General features: G+C 37.7%; 1 protein-coding gene across 4 annotated transcripts in view; it reads right to left on the bottom strand.

Moving 5' to 3' along the window:
- INO80 (INO80 complex ATPase subunit) overlaps positions 1-20,953 on the bottom strand; it is a 141,111-nt gene that overhangs the window by 62,855 nt on the left and 57,303 nt on the right. For 3 of the 4 annotated variants that reach the window (XR_014813106.1, XM_003121588.6, XM_084973067.1), the window contains exons 15-24: positions 15,304-15,363; positions 14,723-14,865; positions 13,275-13,359; positions 11,789-11,906; positions 10,103-10,188; positions 4,950-5,117; positions 4,326-4,459; positions 3,629-3,696; positions 2,858-2,951; positions 1,517-1,688 (exon numbers count right to left, since the gene is read on the bottom strand). Coding sequence is in view for 2 of the 4 variants with exons in the window: in XM_003121588.6 (XP_003121636.1) it covers positions 1,517-1,688; positions 2,858-2,951; positions 3,629-3,696; positions 4,326-4,459; positions 4,950-5,117; positions 10,103-10,188; positions 11,789-11,906; positions 13,275-13,359; positions 14,723-14,865; positions 15,304-15,363 (1,128 nt within the window). In the remaining 2 variants the exon portion in view is untranslated. The remainder of the gene's footprint in view (positions 1-1,516; positions 1,689-2,857; positions 2,952-3,628; positions 3,697-4,325; positions 4,460-4,949; positions 5,118-10,102; positions 10,189-11,788; positions 11,907-13,274; positions 13,360-14,722; positions 14,866-15,303; positions 15,364-20,953) is intronic. The other variant, XR_014813107.1, reaches the window with a different exon arrangement.

Raw genomic sequence — 20,953 nt, 5'->3', positions numbered from 1 at the left:
GTACAGGTTCTTCAGTGTATGGGGGACAAACACTAGATGCAGCCAAAGAACATCCCACTTTCAACAGCAGATAACTGTACGACTAATGACCCATTAAATTTTCTACAGGATACAAAGAAAATGTTCTACCTTCTAACTTTTAAACTAGTTGAACTATAACATATAAACATACAAGTCTCTTCTCAAACTCTCCAGTGTTACCCATTCAGAATAAAATCCAAATCCTTAGCAATAACTTATGAAGCCTCAAATGATCTATAACCTTATTTCCTATCATTTTCCCCTTTACTTACTATACAATGGCCAAAAATTACATGAAAAAGTGCTCAACACTACTTCCATGGAATTGCAACTTAAAACCACAAATTCAAAAAAATGGACTGCCAATACCAGAGGTAGGCAAGGAAAATGAACAACAGCAAATCTCTCACATGCTGGTGAGAGTTTAACTTTGAAAAACCATTTTGGAAAAATATTTGGCAGTGAGTACTTAATCTAAACATACATATATGGGATGAGACAGCAATCCCACTCCTGGATATAAACCCCAAAGAAATTCATATTTGGATTCATCAAAAGGGGTACAGAAGAATGTGCACAGCACTCTTATTCGTAATAGCCCTAAACTGGAAGCAACCTAAATATCCACAAACAGTAGAATAGATTAATAAATTGTGATTAGAAACAGACACTGGGGAGTTCCCACTGTGGCACACTGGGATCGGCAGTGTCTTTGGAGTGCTGGGACATGGATTTGATTCCCAGCCCAGCACAGTGGGTTAAGGATCTTGCTTGGATATGATCCTTGGCCTAGGAACTCTATATGTTGAGGGGTGGCCAAAAAAGAAAAAAAAAAAAAAAACTCCAACAAACAAAAGAAACAGACAATGGAACACTTTATAGCTTAAAAAAAGAATGCTATAGTGCAACATGGACAACTCTCAAAAACAATAATTGAAGAAAAGAAGCCAGACATCAAAGAGTACATACTCAATAATTTCATGTACATAATTTTTAAAAACAGATTAAAATAACCTGGGACGATAGCAGCAGAATAGTGATTACCTTTATTTGTTGGTTTGTTCTGAACTAGACAAGGGAGACTTCTGGGTACTGGAAATATTCTATACCCTAATCTAAGTAGCTGTTACACAAGTGTACAAACAAGTATAAATTCAAAGAGTTGTACATTTAGAATCTGGGTACTCCACCAAGATATATACCAAATATACATTAAATATATATACACACACACACACACACACACACACACACACACACACACATAAAATGCCTTTTAAGTTATATATATAATGTACACCTATAAATGTAATAAAATATATTAATTAAAAAAAGAAAAAGTTATATATATAATAAATTATAATAAAACAGTGTTCCCACTGCTCTAGGAACTTTTTGGCTCTGTCAGGCTATCATTAACTTTATTACTTTTATTGAATCAAACAAAAGGCAAGAGAGTACTACACAGGTAACTGATGCTAAAATAACTGCTTACCTTTAACAAAGGGCAGCTGCAAAGGTTGGGAAAGGAGAGTGGAAAATTAACCCCAAGAAGGAAATCCCTGTTTCTCAGATATTTCTGCTGGCTCTCCCCTTCTGGGTCTCCCCAGGAACGCAGCTGATGGAGCCTGTAGGAGGCTTTCAGAGACAGGAAAAGAGCTAACCATCTGAAACAAACCACAGCAGACATGCTTATTCAGTGCTCCATGGAGGTTTGAGGGTAGTTCATAGCAGCGAGGAACCTTGTCTTACATTAACATGTCTCTTTGTAAATCCTGTGCATTTCAGACACAATTCTTTCCTACTTTCAGGCAAAACCATTTCACACTTTTATTATATAAATTTTATCTCTGGCATGAATTGGTTTGCTACTATGAAAAGGAAAATCCTCCATAAAGTTCCTTTCAGAATTAAGGAATATTCAACTCTAACACAAAAACTCTCATAAAAACATTCTCATACAAGGGAGATCGCCTCTCCTAATGAGTTCATTATTTTTTACATAAATACAAAATAATAAATTAAGTAAAAGCCATTATTCCAAAGAACTAAGTTTCCCAGAGTACTTAGGGCAGGCTACGCTGCAATCACTACTAAAGAAATCATCAGCCATCATTTGCCCTGTAGAAACAAATAAAACATACTAGTCTGTCTAGATATTAAGTCCTCTGGATACACTTGGGAGAAAAGCCTGAATGTTTTTATTTAAGGTATATCATGAAGCATCATGCAATTATTAAATGATCAAAAGTTACGGTTTCCGGAGTTCCTGCCGTGGCTCAGTGGTTAACGAATCCCACTAGGAACCATGAGGTTGCAGGTTCAATCCCTGGCCTTGCTCAGTGGGTTAAGGATCCGGCGTTGCCATGAGCTGTGGTGTAGGTTGCAGACGCGGCTCGGATCCCACGTTGCTGTGGCTCTGGTGTAGGCCGGCAGCTACAGCTCCAATTAGACCCCTAGCCTGGGAATTTCCATATGCCGCAGGAGCGGCCCTAGAAAAGGCAAAAAGACAAAAAAAAAAGAGAGAGAAAGTTATGGTTTCCTTAAAAAAAACTTTTATTCTTTTTTTTTTTGGTCATACCCACAGCATGTGGAAATTCCCAAACCAGGGGACTGAACCTGTGCCAAAGCAGCAATCCGGGCCACTGCAGCGACAATGCCAGATCCTTACCCCACTGGGCCACTAGAGAACTCCAAAATTTTTATTCTTAACAATACAAGAATGAGAAGCTCTGTTAAGATGCTATAATATTAAATATTTAGTTTCACAGTATTCAGCCTTTGTCCCTGTTTATTCCCAACTGCTCGCTGATCAAACCATGAGCAAACTTCTCACCTGGCCAAAAGTCCCTGAAGCATGAGGTTTGCCATTTCGGCTGGAGATACATCAATAAAGCGAAGGAAAGAAAAACAGCTTTCTTCATTAACACCTGGAATATCAAAGCACAAAGTTAAACCCCAAAGAAAACCAAGAGACAATACTCAACCAAAGCCTGCTGAACTGGTCAATTTTGACTTAGGAATCAAAAACTACTCTAAAAGTTCCAAAACAGAAGTCAGAGTGTACCACAATTACAAGTAGAAGAGGCAAGCCTATGAGATATGGCATACATGGGCCAGAGTGGAGTTGGCTCATCAGTTACCTCTAAGGTTTTGGACCTTGGCTAACTGCCTTTTTTTTTTTTTTTTTTTAATCACAGCAGAAAAAAAGTAAAGGCAAGCACAGAGGTGAAAGATTCTGAACCTCTGCATTAACACTTTGGACAATGCAGCTTCTTTTTTTTAGACTTAGAAGAACAGTCCTAGGTCACATTAACAAGAGTCCTGCATTATCTCTATTGCACCTCTATTCAAGGGTGTAAGAAATGCTTAAGAGGCAGATGTAAAATAAAGACTGAAGGTCAATCAAAAACTTTTATTGCTTCCTGTTATAGCCACAAAGCCTAGCATCTACAGATGAAAACAAATAATTTACTTATATCTTAGCAAAACTTTAAAAATAAAGGTCTAGCATTCAGGTAAAACTACTACTAGTTCCAGTTCAGCAAAAAAAAGAACATCCTGGTAAATCCTGCATATTTTCCTTCCCAATGATCAAAATATCTACCTTTTCTGTGAAAGAGAGACTGTTGGATATAGTCTGGTGCAAATGGAGAAAGAAGAACCCTTAACCACCTGTAAAATAAATAAATGAAATAAATCCAAATGCAAATATAAATATTGGAAAGTTAACTAATAAACTGGAGGTTCCAAACTAAAAGAATCTTTTAAGGTTTGAAACTGTTTCATTTTTTGAGAAGTGTGTTGCCATATCTAGGCAAAAATCATAGCACATTATGTCAAAAAGTACTGATTACTTACTTAATCACTCCACTTTTACCAAATCTGCCCTGGCTGATTCTGGGAAGAAGGTAAATTTGATTAATTTGAAATTCAATCAGTTCTTCCAAAAGTGCTATTCTAAGTGTGAAATAAGCCACCACAAAGCAATTTCAATTCTGAGGCAGAAACATCTGCTGATCTCTCTCAGTACAAGTACATATTTGCACAAAGGTGCACACTGCTCATTCAAAAAGGCAACTGGAAGTAGCTCGGGCCTTTAAAGTCATCCAGTTAAAATGTCAGTAGTACAAAGATCCTATCACAAGATCCCTCAACAAACAATCATCCACACACATACTGCTTAAACTTAAATACCTGATTGTTGAGGAACTCAAAACGTTCTCCATCAAATTTACCTACTAAGCCAGAAAACCCCAAATTACAAAAACAGTCTTAAAGCAAACATATTAATATTTGCTCACCTGTCTCGTGAATGGTTGAAGACCCTGATCTGTCCATGACGGTAGATAAACTTTGAAATCTGGTATGGCTTTAGGGAAATATGAAACGGAGACCAAGTTTCTTGTCGTTCAAATAACTCTGGGTGATTGCACACCTAAGAGGAAGGGAAATGATAAGACAACATTTCCATGTACAGACATCATTCCATGAAATCTGATGGGCGATTCCAAATTCTGCATGTTTACTTTTGTGAATTTATATTTTCCCATTTTCATCCCTTTTTTTTTTTTTCTTTTTTTCTTTTTTAGGGCTGCACCCGTGGCACATGCAAGGTCCCAGGCTAGGGGTCAAATCAGAGCTGTAGCTGCCAGCCACAGCCACACATGACCCAAGCTGCATCTGTGACCTACACCACAGCTCATGGCAATGCCCGATCCTTAACCCATTGAGCAAAGCCAGGAATCAAACCATGTCCTCGTGGATATTAGTCGGGTTCGTCACTGCTGAAGAATGATGGAAACTCCCTCATTTTCATCCTTTTTAAAGAGCTTTTATTTATCTGGCATCAAGCCTAGCTAGCTAGAGCCTTTTTCTTGAAGTAGGTTAATAAAGACAACTCCAAGGCACCTGGCCTAAGTTCTTACCTTCCTAAACTGCATGACCAGATTCATGAGGCTGCTGGTGGTAGTCTGTGCTTGCTGGGTAGAGCCCATAGAAGACTGCAATAAATCCTCAATGGAAATCTTGTTCTTTAGTGCCTGATATAACAGTTTCTGTCGGCTGGTCAATTGGCAATACATTAAAATCTCAATCTAAAAATAAAAAAGAACATTAATATTTCGAAAAACAGTTTGTAAGAAAACAGTATCAGCACACAGTTGGAAATGCATGCAAGACAGATCACGATTAGAAAAAAACAATACATATCTCTAGAAACTCAGTATCTTGATAAACCTGTGATATGGCTGATTATCCAGAAAAAAATGTTCCTTTCTTGGCCATTTTCCCTTGTCATTCATTCTATGTGCTGTCATTGGGCTATCTCTTCCATTTCCAAAAGCCATAACATCTGTCACAGTGGATGGTATTTGGTGCTATTGGAAATGGAAGAAATAGCCTACCCAAGGAAACACTAGCCATTTCCAAACAATGTCAGCCCTATATTTCCACCTACCTTCTATAACAGTATCCCTGAGAATCTGCAGCAAATTGTACTTGTGAAATGTCAGAAAAAAAAAATTTTTTGGAGTTCTCGTTGTAGCTCAGTGGTTAACGAATCCGACTAGGAACCATGAGGTTGCAGGTTCGATCCCTGGCCTTGCTCAGTGGGTTAAGGATCCGGCATTGCCGTGAGCTGTGGTGTAAGTCACAGACGTGGCTGGGATCCCGAGTTGCTGTGGCTCTGGCATAGGCCGGTGGCTACAGCTCCGATTAGACCCCTAGCCTGGGAACCTCATATGCCGCAGGAGCGGCCCAAGAAAAGGCAAAAAGACAAAAAAAAAAAAAAAAAAAAAAAAAAAGAAAAAAAAATTTTTTTCTTCTACAATTTACTTAATTAACAAGCATTACCAATCACTCAGTTACCCAAAGAGAAACTTTCGTCACCTCTGATTTTTTTTTCCTCTCTTATACATCATGTTCTATCGTTTCCTAACACTCTCAATTGAACCTGGAAATTTACCTCCAACAACTCTTTCCATCCATTTCTACCACCTTACTACAGAACCTCACTAACTCTAATCCAGACCGCTATTACTGTGGGAGCTTCCTGCCTCCAGTCTCTCCTGGTTCTAAGAAATTTTCCATACAAATCTTATAAAGTAGTTAACTGCTGAAAATCTTCAATGTAAGTTACTGCCTTAAATATTAAAAAATTATCCAGTAGGTAGAAGCCACTGCCTCTGCCATAATCTTACCTATTGTGCTATCCCAATATCATCACCATGTTCTCATAAATAACTTGGCAACAAGAGTGTGAATAGTGTTTGCTAAACATGCTGCATATTTGGTATATGGAATGACTGGCCAAACAAGGAACTTCTGTATAGCACAGGGAACTCTACCCAATATCCCGTGATAATTTATTTGGGAAAAGAATCAGAAAATGAATGGTTGTGTGCATATATTTAACTGAATCACTTTGTTGTATGCCAGAAATTATCACAACATTGTAAATCAACTATATTTCAATAAAATTAAAAAAAATGAAAACAAAAACAGGAGTTCCCATAGCAGTGCAGCAGAAACAAATCTGACTAGCAACAATGAGGTTGTAGGTTTGAGCCCTGGATCGCCCAGTGGGTTAAGGATCCAGCGTTGCCATGAGCTGTGGTGCAGACTTGGCTCGGACCTGGCATGGCTGTGGCTGTGGTATAGGCCAGCAGCTGTAACTCTCATTTGACCCGTAGCCTGGGAATCTCCATATGCCATGGGTGTGGCCTTAAAAAGAATTTTAAAAAAAAGAAAGAAAGAAAACAAAAACAAAAGCATGCTGCATTTTTGAATGTTGCTTTACCTTTGTTCACACCATTCTTATTGCCTAGTACTCCTTCTTACCAGATTTTCCCAGTAAATGCCAACTCATTCCAGATCTAGCTCACATGTCATCTCTACATTCATGTCTTCTCTAACTTTCTCTAACAAAACTACGCCCTTATCTATATTCTCAATCTACTTCACATAGATAATCACTATATTTCTTACAAGACAATATTAGTTATTTATATACTCATCTCCCTTGGAAATCTGAATAGATCCTGGAAGCAACATCTTTATGTATTAGTTGCTGGTAGACAGCAATAGTTTAATAATACATACATTATTTAATGATAGATTAGAAACATTATTGATGTTTAAGAAATTTATACAAAGGACAGCAGTTAAAAATCATACATTTTCTGATCACCACCCTACTGACAACTAAATAACAGATATGATACTGCTGATTTTAAGCTCTTTCTGATATAAAAGCCTCAAGGATTCTTTTTTTTTTTTTTTTTTTAAAGCACTTTTTGGAGTTCCCAATGTGGCTCAGTGGTTAGAGAATCCGACTAGAAACCATGAGGTTGCGGGTTTGATCCCTGGCCTTGTTCAGTGGGTAAAGGATCCGACATTGCCGTGAGCTGTGGTGTAGGTCGCAGACTCAGCTCAGGTCCTGTGTTGCTGTGGCTCTGGCGTAGGCCGGCGGCCACAGCTCCGATTCAACCCCTAGCCTGGGAACCTCCATATGCCGCAGGAGCGGCCCAAGAAATGGCAAAAAGACAAAAAATAAAAATAAAATAAAAAAGCACTTTTCTTCTGTCAGGCACAACTGTGTGACAATGCTATTAGTTAAAATCAGCTAGTTTCACAAAATGGCCATAAAGTTTTTTTTTTTTTTTTAAGGGATAAAACAAAGGTACACTTTCATTCCTCTTGTTGAAGGTACATCTCTGCCATAATCATGTAAGAGAATTACTAATTTCAAAATGATCCAGCCTTCTGGCAGTGTTAGAGGAGAAGCTCCTGATATTATCAAAAACGGGGAAAGATGCCTTCTACTCAGAGAGCAGAATTGTGAGAAAAAGGTGCAATGTATGGGAGATGGGGAAATACTCCAAAGGACTGGGAAGTGGGAGAAAAAAAAGGGAAGAGATGGATTCACAAGAGGTAACAGAAAATTGCAGAAGTCTGGAAAGGATCTAAAAAAGGATATTTATAAACAAAAACTATTGGCTTTTGTATTAGAAAAAATATTACCGCCCAAAGTACATTAAACTTCTCTCAGTCTCTAGAAATACAGGAGACAGAAGAACATGTTAAACACCACCACAATGATGCAATTAGCAAAATGCAGTATGTGGAAAACTCTAGAGCTGATAATAATAAAAAGACATCCAGCTGGCATGAAGACAGAAACATAGATCAGTGGAAGAGGATAGAAAACCCAAAATTAAACCCACGGACCTACAGCCAACTGATCTATGACAAAGGAGGCAATAATATACGATGGACAAAAGATGGCCTGTTCAATAATGGTGCCGGGAAAACTGGACAGTCACATGGAAAAGAATGAAATTAGAACACTCCCTAACACCATACACAAAAATAAACTCAAAATGGATTAAAGACCTAGATATAAGACCAGACACTATAAAACACTTAGAGGAAAACATAGGCCAAACACTCTCGGACATAAATGACAGCAACATCTTCTCAGATCCACCTCTTAAAAGTAATGACAGTAAAAACAAAAATAAACAAATGGGACCTAATTAAACTTAAAAGTTTTCTGCACAGCAAAGGAAACCCTAAACAAAACGAAAAGACAACCCACAGAATGGGAGAAAACCTTTGCAAATGAATCGACTGACAAGGGATTAATCTGCAAAATTTATAAACACCTTCTGTAGCTCAATACCAAAACAACAAACAACCCCATCAAAAAATGGGCAGAAGATCTAAACAGACAATTCTTCAAAAAAGACAGACAGATGGCCAAAAAATACATGAAAAGATGTTCAACATCACTCATCACTAGAGAAATGCAAATCAAAACCATGATGAGGTACCACCTTACATCAGCCAGAATGGCCATCATTGAAAAGTCTGCCAACAATAAGTGCTGGAGAAGGTGTGGAGAAAAGGGAATCCTATTACACTGTTAGTGGGAATGTAAATTGGTGCAACCACTGTAGAAAACAATATGGCAATTCCTTAAAAAACTAAAAATAGAATTACCATTTGATACAGCAATCCCACTCCTGGGCATCTATCCAGAGAAAGCCGTGACTCACAAAGACACATGTACTCCAATGTTCATTGCAGCACTCTATACAATAGCCAAGACATGGAAACAACCTAAATGTCCATCAACAGAGGAGTGGATAAAGAAGATGTGGTACATATACATGATGGAATAATACTCAGCCATTAAAAGGAAAGCAATAACAGCATTTGCAGCAACATGCATGGACCTAGAAATTATCATGCTAAGTGAAGTCAGTCAGACAGTGAGACACCAACATCAAATGCTATCACTTATATGTGGAATCTAAAAAAAGAAATAAAAAATGGACACAATGAACTTCTTTGCAGAACAGATACTGAAAAACCTATGGTTTCCAAATGAAGACAGGTTGGGGGACGCACTGAGGGTTTGGATGGAAATACTGTAAAATTTGGTTGTGGTGATTGTTGTACACCTATAAATGTAATAAAATTCGCTGAGTAATTAAAAAAAAAAAAAAAAAGACATTCGGGATTTGTTTCAGAATAATCTAAAGGGGGAATTCCCGTCATGGCTCAGTGGTTAATGAACCTGACTAGCATCTATGAGGATGCAGGTTCAAACTCTGGCCTTGCTCAATGCGTTAAGGATCTGGTGTTTCTGTGAACTTTGGCATAGGTCACAGACTCAGCTCAGATCCGGCATTGCTGTGGCTCTGGCATAGGCCGGTGGCTACAGCTCTGATTCAACCCATAGCCTGGGAACCTCCATATGCTGCCGGTGCAGCCCTAAAAGAAAAAAAAGAATAATCTAAAGGGGTAGGGAAAGGTCATGAGCTGATCACTGAAGCTATATGGAGGGTTCATTATACTATTCTTTCTACTGCTGTAATGTTTCAAATTCTCCTAAAAAAAAAAAAAAGTATAAAGGAAAAAGAAAAAAGCTATTACTTGCCTTGATTACCCGACTCATTTTAAGTCCTGACTCTCTCAAATTACCCTTTAACTAAACATTTACCAAGGAATTTTTTTCACTCAGAATCCTAAGTTGATGCCTATTAAGGCCTAAACTCACAAAATCTTTCCTTACCTTGTCAGACAATTCATTTTCCACATCTTTTTTAATTCTCCTCAGCATAAATGGCTTCAAGATCATGTGTAAGCGAGAGAGCTGATCTGAAATACAAGGAGCCCCCCCCCGACAAATAAAACATTTTATCAATTTAAGATAACAAAAGAAGTATCATGATCATCTCTCACTAAACTGTTCTAATACGTTTTGGCTTAGTAATTCTCTGAAAGATGAGTGAAACTACTCTTTTCTTAAGTAGAAGCCAAGGCCTCTGAAGTTTCCATAACATCCTCCTATAGTCAACTGGGCAAATGTGTTTTGGTCTCAATTACTCAGACCAATAAGGACCACTTTATTTTTATCTGAATTTACCTTTAGTGTTTTAGAAACATTTTATTAATAATAAAGTTCTCACATAGGTCAAATTCAAGGTATATAGGACTCCCAGTATTCACTCAAAATCATTTTTCAAAATACATCAGCAAATTAACAACATGTAGTTCAAGAAAGTACTTAAGGACTTTTCTAATAGTAGATCTCACTTTATGTCTATGTAATAAATAACACCTCAGAGCTCTTAAAAGATACTAACAAAGTCAAAAAAATTGATAAAAGTGGTTAAAAATGTTCACAGTAGAAACAAATTCTAATATATATAGAAAACAACGAAAGTCAGAAAAAAAAGACAAATACCACATGCTATCACTTATATCTGGAATCCAATATATGGCATAAACGAACCTTTCCACAGAAAAGAAACTCATGGACCTGGAGAACAGCCTTGTGGTTGCCAAGGGGAAGGAGAAGCGAGTGGGATGGCTATGAGCTTGGGGTTAACAGATGCAAACTACTGCATCCGGAGTGGATAAGCAATGAGATCCTTCTGTACGGCACAGGGAACAATATCTAGTCACTTGCGATGGAATATGATGGAGGATAATGTAAGAAAAAGAATATATATATATGTCACTTTGCTGTACAGTACAAGACTGATAGAACACTGTAAACCAACTATAGTTGGAAAAAATAAAAATCATTAATAAAAAAAAGGAAGTAACAAAAATGACCCTTTAAATATTTTGTTTTTATCACAGGCAAAAAATCTTACCCCATTCCACAAAGAATATAATTCTGATATGAATTTTTTTAGGATCTACATGGAAAATGAAGATTTCATAAACCATTATGTGGTACTTTATGAACTTTGCCTGTTCTGCCTTGATTAAATAGTCAACACTACAGCAGCATCACCCAAGTTATTCCTTTTTTTGATTCTTTTACACATGCCCAAAGCACATAATTGTCTTATAAGTAAAAAAAACTTCTGGAGTTCCCGTCGTGGCTCAGTGGTTAATGAATCCGACAAGGAACCATGAGGTTCCGGGTTCGATCCCTGGCCTTGCTCAGTGGGTTAAGGATCCGGTGTTGCCGTGAGCTGTGGTGTAGGTCACAAACATGGCTCGGATCCCGAGTTTCTGTGACTCTGGCGTAGGCTGGCAGCTACAGCTCCGATTAGACCCCTAGTCTGGGAACCTCCATATGCTGCAGGAGTGGCTCAGGAAATGGCAAGACCAAAAAAAAAAAAAAAAAGAAAGATAAAAAAACTTCTCTCCCTAATCCTTCCATTATACTAGAGGAAAATATGTAATTATGTGGTGGCCAAACTGAGAGGTAAAAAGAAATAAAGTTAATAAAAGTACTCACTCTCATCTATGGCAGATTTGTTTTCAGCGTGGCTCTCAATGTCCTTGGAAAACCATTCATTAAATTCCTCATGTGAATCAAATAATGTTGGCATAATGAAATGCAGCAAAGCCCAGAGCTGGAAATAAAGTAAAATAATTATAGAGCAACAAAATGACAGTATGTGAGGATAAAATAAAGAGTCTGGAAAGAGAGAGAGGAGTTCCTGTCATGGTGCAGTGGAAACAAATCCAACTAGGAACCATTAGGTTGCAAGTTCCATCCCTGGCCTCACTCAGTGGGTTAAGGATCTGGCATTGCCATAAGCTGTGATGTAGGTCGCAGACACAGTTCGGATCTCACGGTTCAGATCCCACGTTGCTGTGGCTGTGGCTGTGACATATGCTGGCAGTTGTAGCTCCGATTAGATCCCTACCCTGGGAATCTCCATATGCCACGGGTGCGGCCCTAAAAAAAAAAGAGAGAATGTGAAGTTGAAGTTGCACGTGTATGTGTGTATCTATGCCTATGTATATGAGTGAGTGAGTGAGAGAGAATCAGTGTGTAAGCATACTGCCTCACCAACCAACTCTAACTCTATAAGATGCTGTAGCAAAATGTGATTGTTTTTCAAATAATTTCACAGTGAAACTACAAGTCCTGCTCAGCTTTTACAGTGGGACAGTTTTAAAGATCTTATATAAAGATCCATTTCACAACTGAATATAGTTTGAGAAAGCATAACTTGCTAATAATAACTCGGCATCAGCAAATTCCAACTTGTGGTGCCATGTCTGGTTTGCCACTTCTTTTTACAAATCAAGTTATACTGGAACATAGCCACATCTATTCATTTACCTATCATCTACGGCTACTTTCACATTGCAATGGAAGGTTAAGTAGCTGCACAGCAACTAGATGGCCTATAAAGACTAAATATTTACTCTCCAGCTCTTTACCAAAAGTTTTCTGACCCCTGTTCTACATGACCAAGTTATCTTTCCTAAAGAAAGAATTTTAGCTCCTCTAAGTGTTCAAGAGTATTACCTTCTCATTACAGCATAAAAATATTTCTGCATTGATAAGTAACATTCCTAATGTGATCACTATTTATTATATAAATATCAAACAATAAAGTTATTTTCCTTATTCCAGAGAATAAGAAAATAGGAATAATGCATGATCCTTCCCGCTCCTCAACCAAAAGCCCACTTAGGGCAAGTCATGGTCAAATTCTTCCTTTTATGTGGGGAATATAATTTGTACAGAAAAGTAGCACTCCAGGTTGGCATGGGGAAAGAATTTTATTCAGAGAGTTCCCTTGTGGGAGAATAGGTTAAGAATCTGGTGTCAGTGAAACAGCCTGGGTTGCTGCTGTGGTGCAGGTTCCATCCCTGGCTCAGGAAATTCCAAAGGCTATAGGCATGGCCAAAAAAAAGAATTTTATTCTGGCTAGAATGACTTCGTTTAATGCAGACATAAAACTGAAGTCTTTACTAGTGCCTACCTCTGCCATGGTGTTCTGAATGGGGGTCCCAGTAAGCAAAAGCCGATTCCGACATTGGAACTGCAGGAGTATCTTCCAACGAACGCTGTCCAATAAGATAAAGCACAAATCTCAAGTTAGCAGTAAATCTTTATTCACCCAACTGAGAACTCTAATTTTCAAAATTGCTTTTCAAAAAAATAACACTCAGAATCAAGTCCTCTATCATGACTACAATTGAAAAATATTATTCAACAAAGCTGAGGACAGGTAATTTCAAAGGAACTGATTCTTCTACACTGAAAACATGGCATTGGGACAAAAAAGCCCTAAAATAGGCAGAGTAGGATTCTTTCTGGCTTGACAAAATTCTCTACCATGGTTGGTCAGTTTGGTTGATACAAACCATAAAATTATAAGGCATTATCTTTAGCAAGAAAGTTCTAAAATTAGTATTCTATATTCTTCCAGTGTGAGCTGGAACAAGCAATGGAGAAAGAGAAAGGGTCTGAGAAGAAAAGGTGAGTCTATTGCTCCTGACCTCAAGCATGCCCTACTTCAAAAGAGTGAAATTTGAAGTAATGCACTTCAGAGGATGAAAAGTTCCAAGGAAAACACCATTCTGCCAGTTATCATAGACTTCTAAGGAAAGTCCTATGGGCTCAGCAAAAGTTTACAGAAATGCATCAAATCCAAGTTTTTTTAAATTTTTTTTTCATAGTGTATTTTTTTTTTTAATATAATGATTTTTTTTCCCATTATAGCTGGTTTAAAAACCCAAGATTTAATAGCACTGAGTAATACATTTCACAGACAAGCACTTATTTACTATTCAGTTTGGGGTCTTAAAGGTGTTAAAACATTTTAAACATATAATTTCCAATAAAAAATTCTTGATGGATCTAATAACCATCCAGTGACTAGGACAACTTCCATAAAACACATAATGTAACATTCTACTTCCTACTAAGACCTCCCATCTACAATAATCCCTCAAGGAGTTCCCTGGTGGCTCAGTAGGTTAAATATCTGGTGTTGTCCCTGCTGTGGCTCAGGTTCAATACCTGGCTTGGGAACTTCCACATGCTGCAGTTGCAGCCACATAAAATAAACAAATAAATAAGTAAATAAAAATAAAATAAAATAATCCCTCAAGGAAAGGGCAGACACTCCTTCCTCCACAGAAAATTTCTTTGAAGAACAAAGATCTGTTGAAAATGTCATTATTACTGAGTAGGAAGACAGAAGCTAAGAAAAATCCTTGTACTCTAAACATTAAATTTATATTCTATAAAAATGCAAAAGAGAAGTTTTGCCTTCTGGTCAGATATATAGCTTCTGGAGAGATGACACCATGGCATGTTTTGATATCTCTCTGATCTTCACTCACATGTGTGTAGATCACACACACATATCTGTATACCTACATATTCTTAGTACATGGATTTTATTTCTACTACCCACGTTACCTGGAACTACTCTTGAGCGCCTGAGCCTCGTCCAATACCATGTACTGCCACTTGACTCGCTGGAAATACTTTACATCCTGCACCACCAGCTGGTAACTGGTGATAACCACATGGAAGGGGGCATCCTGGGTATAGAGGGTCTTCTGTAAATGTAAGAGAGTAAGGGTGAAAAGAGATACCTAACAATTCATAATAAGATATTGAGGAGTGGACTCTTATTTTCAGTGGCCAAGAAGTTTAAGATACCCTAAAGATATGCTTCTCCCATGTAGCAGATGTGCAGCAAATTAAAGCATAACTGTTTTTAAAGCAGTCGCCTTAATCACAAACTTTTTCTTGTTAAAAACTAGTCTTCAGTTTATTCAAGAAAAAAGTTCTTATTTAATTCAGGACTTCAAGTCCAGCCGATTGTCTATAACAGGAAAATCAGTGTAAAATTAAAAAGTACATTTGCCTAGTATCCAGAAATATATATATATCATATATATGAGAAATCACTCAAATCAACTGGAGAAATGCTTGTGTATGTGTGTGAATATGTGTATGTGTGTATGCATGTGTACAGTTAGGCTGAAAGTTACCTGACTCCAGAACCTCCTGATGACTTTTCTATCATGAGGATTTCCCCAATATGGTAGCACCTGGAAGAAGGACCAATATACAGATTATTTCCTACTGATAATCTTAAACTATTATCACAAATATGTAATTCACAATGATTTTTTAAAAGCCTAATAGAATGAATACAGGAATTCCTCCTCTGCCATTGCCCTACTAGGTGCTAGACCAAGTTAAAACACAAATATGAAACATTCATTTGAAGTTATCAGAGAGCTACTGAGGTAGAATTACAAAGCCAAGATCCAGAAAAGAGAGAAAAGTCTGGCATCTGGTTCACTTGCCTTGAGGGTGCTAATCCTTTCCAAAAGTTGTAGTTGAGAGGCTAAGAAACTAAGAAGATTTTTTTCTTTTTAGGGCCTCACCAGTAGCCTGAGAAGATTTTTTTTTTAAGAGACAGGACCCACAAAACAAAAAATGTAGTCCAAGGAGGAGGAATTCTGATAATCATCCACCTCCCTGGCCTTCCTTAAGTTGCTAATCAAAAGATGCATATACACTGGTAGTAAAGGTAAACTATACATACACTTGCCTTACTTAATAGGTTCTGAATCCCAGTTTCAAATCAGCTCAATTCCCAACTAGATCAAGAGAACTTTATTAGTGCCCCAGAAAAAAATAAATCACCACTGGCAAAAAAAACCCAGAACAAAACTCATAACACATATTAATCCACTCTCAGGAAGAATAGTATCCAGAGCTCACAATTATCTCTAAAATTTTTCCTATATAATGTCTGGCATTAAAACAAACACAAAACAAAAAAATCAGATAAACAGAAAGACTAGACCACATACCTGAAAACTAACATGAAAAACAAAAGAAACAAATCCACAAGAGATCTAGTTAATGAAATTATCAGAAACAGACTTTTTAAAAAAATGCTAGTTTGGCGTTCCAGTCATGGCTCAGAGTTTAATGAATCTGCCAAGCATCCATGAGGACATAGATTCGATCCCTGGCCTCACTCAGTGGGTTAAGGATCCAGCGTTGCCAAGAACTGTGGTGTAGGTCAAAGATGAGGCTTGGGGAGTTCCCATCATAGTGCAGCAGTTAACAAATCTGACTAGGAACCATGAGGTTGCAGGTTCGATCCCTGGTCTTGCTCAGTGGGTTAAGGATCTGGCGTTGCCATAAGCTGTGGTGTAGGTTGCAGACACGGCTTGGATCCCGCATTGCTGTGGCTGTGGTGTAGGCCGGCGGCTACAGCTCTAATTAGACCCCTAGCCTGGGAAACTCCATATGCTGAGAGGAACCACCAGAGAAAAGGCAAAAAAAGACCAAAAAAAAAAAAAAAAATAGTAATAATAAATATAAATACATAAAAAAAAAAAAAACCAAAGAAATACCTAGACTAAAGCATGGAGAGATAAAAGAATGCAAAAATTCAGCACTTTTTCTATGATATTTCTATGTGTGATTTTTTTTCTTTTTAAAATGTGTAAGTAATAATAAAATGTCTTCTGGGTTGAAAATATAAAACAGGAGTTCCTGTTGTGGCACAGTGGTTAACGAATCCGACTAGGAACCATGAGGTTGTGGGTTTGATCCCTGGCCTTGCTCAGTGGGTTAAGGATCTGGCGTTGCTGTGAGCTGTGGTGTAGGTTGCAGATGTGGCTCGGATCCCACATTGCTGTGGCTCTGGCGGAGGCCAGCGGTGACAGCTCCAATTCGACCCCTAGCCTGGGAACCTCCATATGCCACGAGAGCGGCCCTAGAAAAGGCAAAAAGACCAAAAAAACCAAAAATACACACACACACACACATACACACACACACACACAAACAACAGCATGTAAGTCTAGAAAAGAGGGTGTAGTTATATTACACTTAAGTTTTTGTACTGTCTGGAGAATATTAACAATATTAATTTATACTACTTCTGAAAAAAAAAATTTTTTTTGTCTTTTTTTAGGGCCACACCTGCGGCATATGGAGGGCATATTCCCCCCCAGGCTAGGGGACGAATCGGAACTGTTGCTGTTGGCCTATGCCCGAGCCACAGCAACACCAGATCCGAGCTGCATCTGCGACCTACGCCACAGCTAACGGCAATGCCGGATCCTTACCCTGCTGAGCAAAGCCAGGGATTGAACCCATAACCTCATGGTTCCCAGTTGGATTCGCTTCCACTGCACCACGACAGGAACTCCTACTTTTGAAAAATTTAAGGATGAATGTTTTATTCTCCTGGATATATAATGAATAGAATGAATTTATAACTAGAAGGTAAAAAGGCAAGGGAAAAAAAAGCATAATAAAATCTAATTCATCCAAAAGAACTCTAAAGGAAAAAAAAGAAAAGTTGAACAGGGGAAAGAGGTAGATATCAATAACTACATTAAAAATAATCACAAATATTCTAATTAAAAGAAATACATCTTAAATGTAAGGATAAAGAATAGTTGAAAGTAAAAAGAAGAAAGAGATTCCATGCAAAAATCTAACCAAAAGAAAGCTATATAATATGAAAGAAAATAGATTTTAAGGTAAAAGTCTTATAGAAAGGGATTCTGTAATAATTAAAGGTTCAATTCACTGGGAAGATTCAACTGTGTATGTGTATATATCTCATAGCCTCAAAGCAAAAACTGAAAGAAGGTAGAAATGGATAAATCCATAAAGTTGTTTAAATATTAACATACCTCTTTCACAGTCAATAGGAAAGGCAAACTAAAAAAGGGAACAACCTAAGACGCTGGTATATGAACATTAAGATGTAGTACATAAACGTAATGGAATACTATTCAGTCATAAAAAAGAAAAATAATGCCATTTAGAGCAACATGGATGGAACTAGAGACTCTCAAACTAAGTGAAGTAAGAAAGAGAAAGACATACCATCTGATATCACTTACATCTGGAATCTAATACATGGCACAAATTAACCTATCCACAGAAAAGAAACAAACTCATGGACATGGAGAACAGACTTGTGGTTGCCAAAAGGGGAGAGGGAGGGAGTGGAATGGGGTTAGCAGACCACTAACTAATGGGGAGTCTGGGGTTAGTAGATGCAAACTATTGCATTTGGAGTGGATAAGCAATGAGATCCTGCTGTATAGCACAGGGAACTCTATCTAATCACTGGTGACGGAACATGATGGAGGATAATGTCAGAAAAAAGAGTGTGTGTGTATATATATAAAACCAGGTCATTTTGCTGTACAGCAGAAATTGACAAGACACTGTAAATCAACTATAACAAAAAAATTTAAATTAGTACAATGATTTAAAAACTGTAAATCTGTGTACATCTCACAGCCTCAAAGCAAAAACCGAGAGAAGAAGGCAGAAATGGATAAATCCCTGATTGTTGTAAATATCAATATACCTCTTTCAGTCAATAATAAGACAAGCAAAAAAAATGAGTAAAGATACAGAAGAGCTGAACAAGTTAACAAACTTGACCTAATCAACATATATACAACACTATGGTAAACAAGTGTAGAATCCCTATTATTTTTTAATTGATATATCTGAGCTTTATTTATAAAATGATACAATATCTATAGCAGAAGTTGAAGTTTGTTTTTTTCAGGGTTTTTTTTTTTTTTTTTTTTTTTTTGCTTTTTAGGGCCACACCTGAGGCATATGGAAGGTCCCAGGCTAGGGGTTGAATGGGAGCTGTAGCTACTGTCCTATACCACAGCCACAGCAACACCAGATCACAACCTTGTCTGTGACCTACACCATAGCTCACATCAATGCCAGATCCTTAACCCACTGAGCAAGGCCAGGGATTGAACCTGTGTCCTCATGGATACTAGTCAGATTTGTTTCCACTGAGCCATGATGGGAACTCCTACAAAGTATTTTGAATTGTAAGGTACTGAAAATGTGACACATCAAACATGGATCACTACAGTCATGCTTAGAAAACAATTAATAAATAATAAATATACATCAGAAAAAGCTCAAAGTCAACAATCTAAGCTTCATCTTAAGATTTTAGGAAAAAAAGTTCATAGAATGAAAAGAGAAAAAAATGGTAACTTATTTCATGGAAAAGGAGGAGATCAGAGGCACTAATCATACTAGATTAGAACCATAAAATAAATGTTATTCAGATACATGCCAAATAAACATCTATGTTATCATCACAGATCTAATCTTTTGAATGTAAGCAACTACAAATCTGAGCAGAGTCTACTTCTAACTATGCTCTTTAGTGATGTGCACACTAATCTAAAGGAGTAACTATAATAGAAACAATGAATTAATAGAGCAGGAGTCATCAAACGTTTTCTGAAATGGCTGGATAGTAAATAATTGTGGCTTTGTAGGCCACAGAGTCTCTGCCACAACACTCAACCCTTGCTACTGTAGTGAAAATGCATCCATAAATAATACATAATCAAAGGTGTAACTGTATTCCAATACATATGTATTTAAATTTCATATATCATTTCCTATGAAATATTGTTTTTTAATCAATAATTTAAAAATGTAAAGACTACTTTTAGCTGTACAAAAGAACAAGCAGTGGATTCCTCAATAATTTAAATATAAAATGATTCGTGGAGTTCCTGTCATGGTACAGCAGAAATGAATACGGCTAGTATCCATGACCATGTGGGTTCAATCCCTGGCCTCGCTCAGTGGGTTAAGGAGCCGGTGTTGCCGTGAGCTATGCTGTGGCATGCCCTTGTTGCTGTAGCTGTGGCAGAGGCCGACAGCTGTGGCTATGATTCAACCCCTAACCTGGGAACTTCATATGCCGCCATCTTACATATATAAAAATGATTTAGCAATTTCACTCCTAGGTATATATCCAAAACAAGTGAAAAGAGGACAAAGAGCTCAAACAAAAACGTGTACGTGAACGTCCAGAGCAGTACTATTAACAACAGCTAAAAGGTGCAAATAACCCAAACATCCACCAACAGATGAATGAATAAACAAAACATGATATTCCCAGATAATGCAATGTTGTTCATTATAATTTATGGCTGAAATATTAATTTAGTCATCAAAAGGAATGAAGCGCTGATACATGCTACATGATGAACCTTGAAAAAACTGCTAAATGAAAAGCAGCTGCCATACATAAAAGGCCACATGCTATACAATTATACTATATGAAATATTCAGAATAAGCAAATCCATAGACACACAAAGCAGACAATGGTAGCCAGGGGCTAGAGGGAAAGGAGAAAAGGGAGTGAATGCTTAATGGGGAGGAGATTTCTGTTTGGAATGATAATAAAATTCTGCAACCAGATGGCAGTGATTATTGGACCACATTGTAAATGTACTTAATGCTACTGAATTGCACATTTTTATTTATTTATTTATTTAATTTATTTTCAGGGCTGCAGGGTATGCAGGTACAGCATATGGAGGTTCCCAGGCTAGGGGTCGAATCAGACTGCAGCTGCCAGCCTACACCGCAGCCACAAGCAACACACAATTCAAGATATATCTGCAACCTACACCACAGCTCACAGCAATGCCGGATGCTTAACCCACTGAGAGGGGCCAGGGATGGAATTCGCATCCTCATGGATGCTAGTTGGGTTCGATTCTGCTGAGCCACAACAGGAACTCCTGAATTGTACACTTTCAATTGGCCCACAGGCTATATTTTACTGACCCCTATACTAAGCTTCA

This window comes from Sus scrofa, chromosome 1 (assembly GCF_054392235.1).
Source record: "Sus scrofa isolate SSC_HxYL_T2T_F1_AM1 chromosome 1, Sscrofa_HxYL_maternal_Yorkshire_Landrace_v2.0, whole genome shotgun sequence".
NCBI lineage: Eukaryota > Metazoa > Chordata > Mammalia > Artiodactyla > Suidae > Sus > Sus scrofa.
Note: the sequence above shows the minus strand (reverse complement) of the source record. Positions and strands in the feature narration are given on the sequence as shown.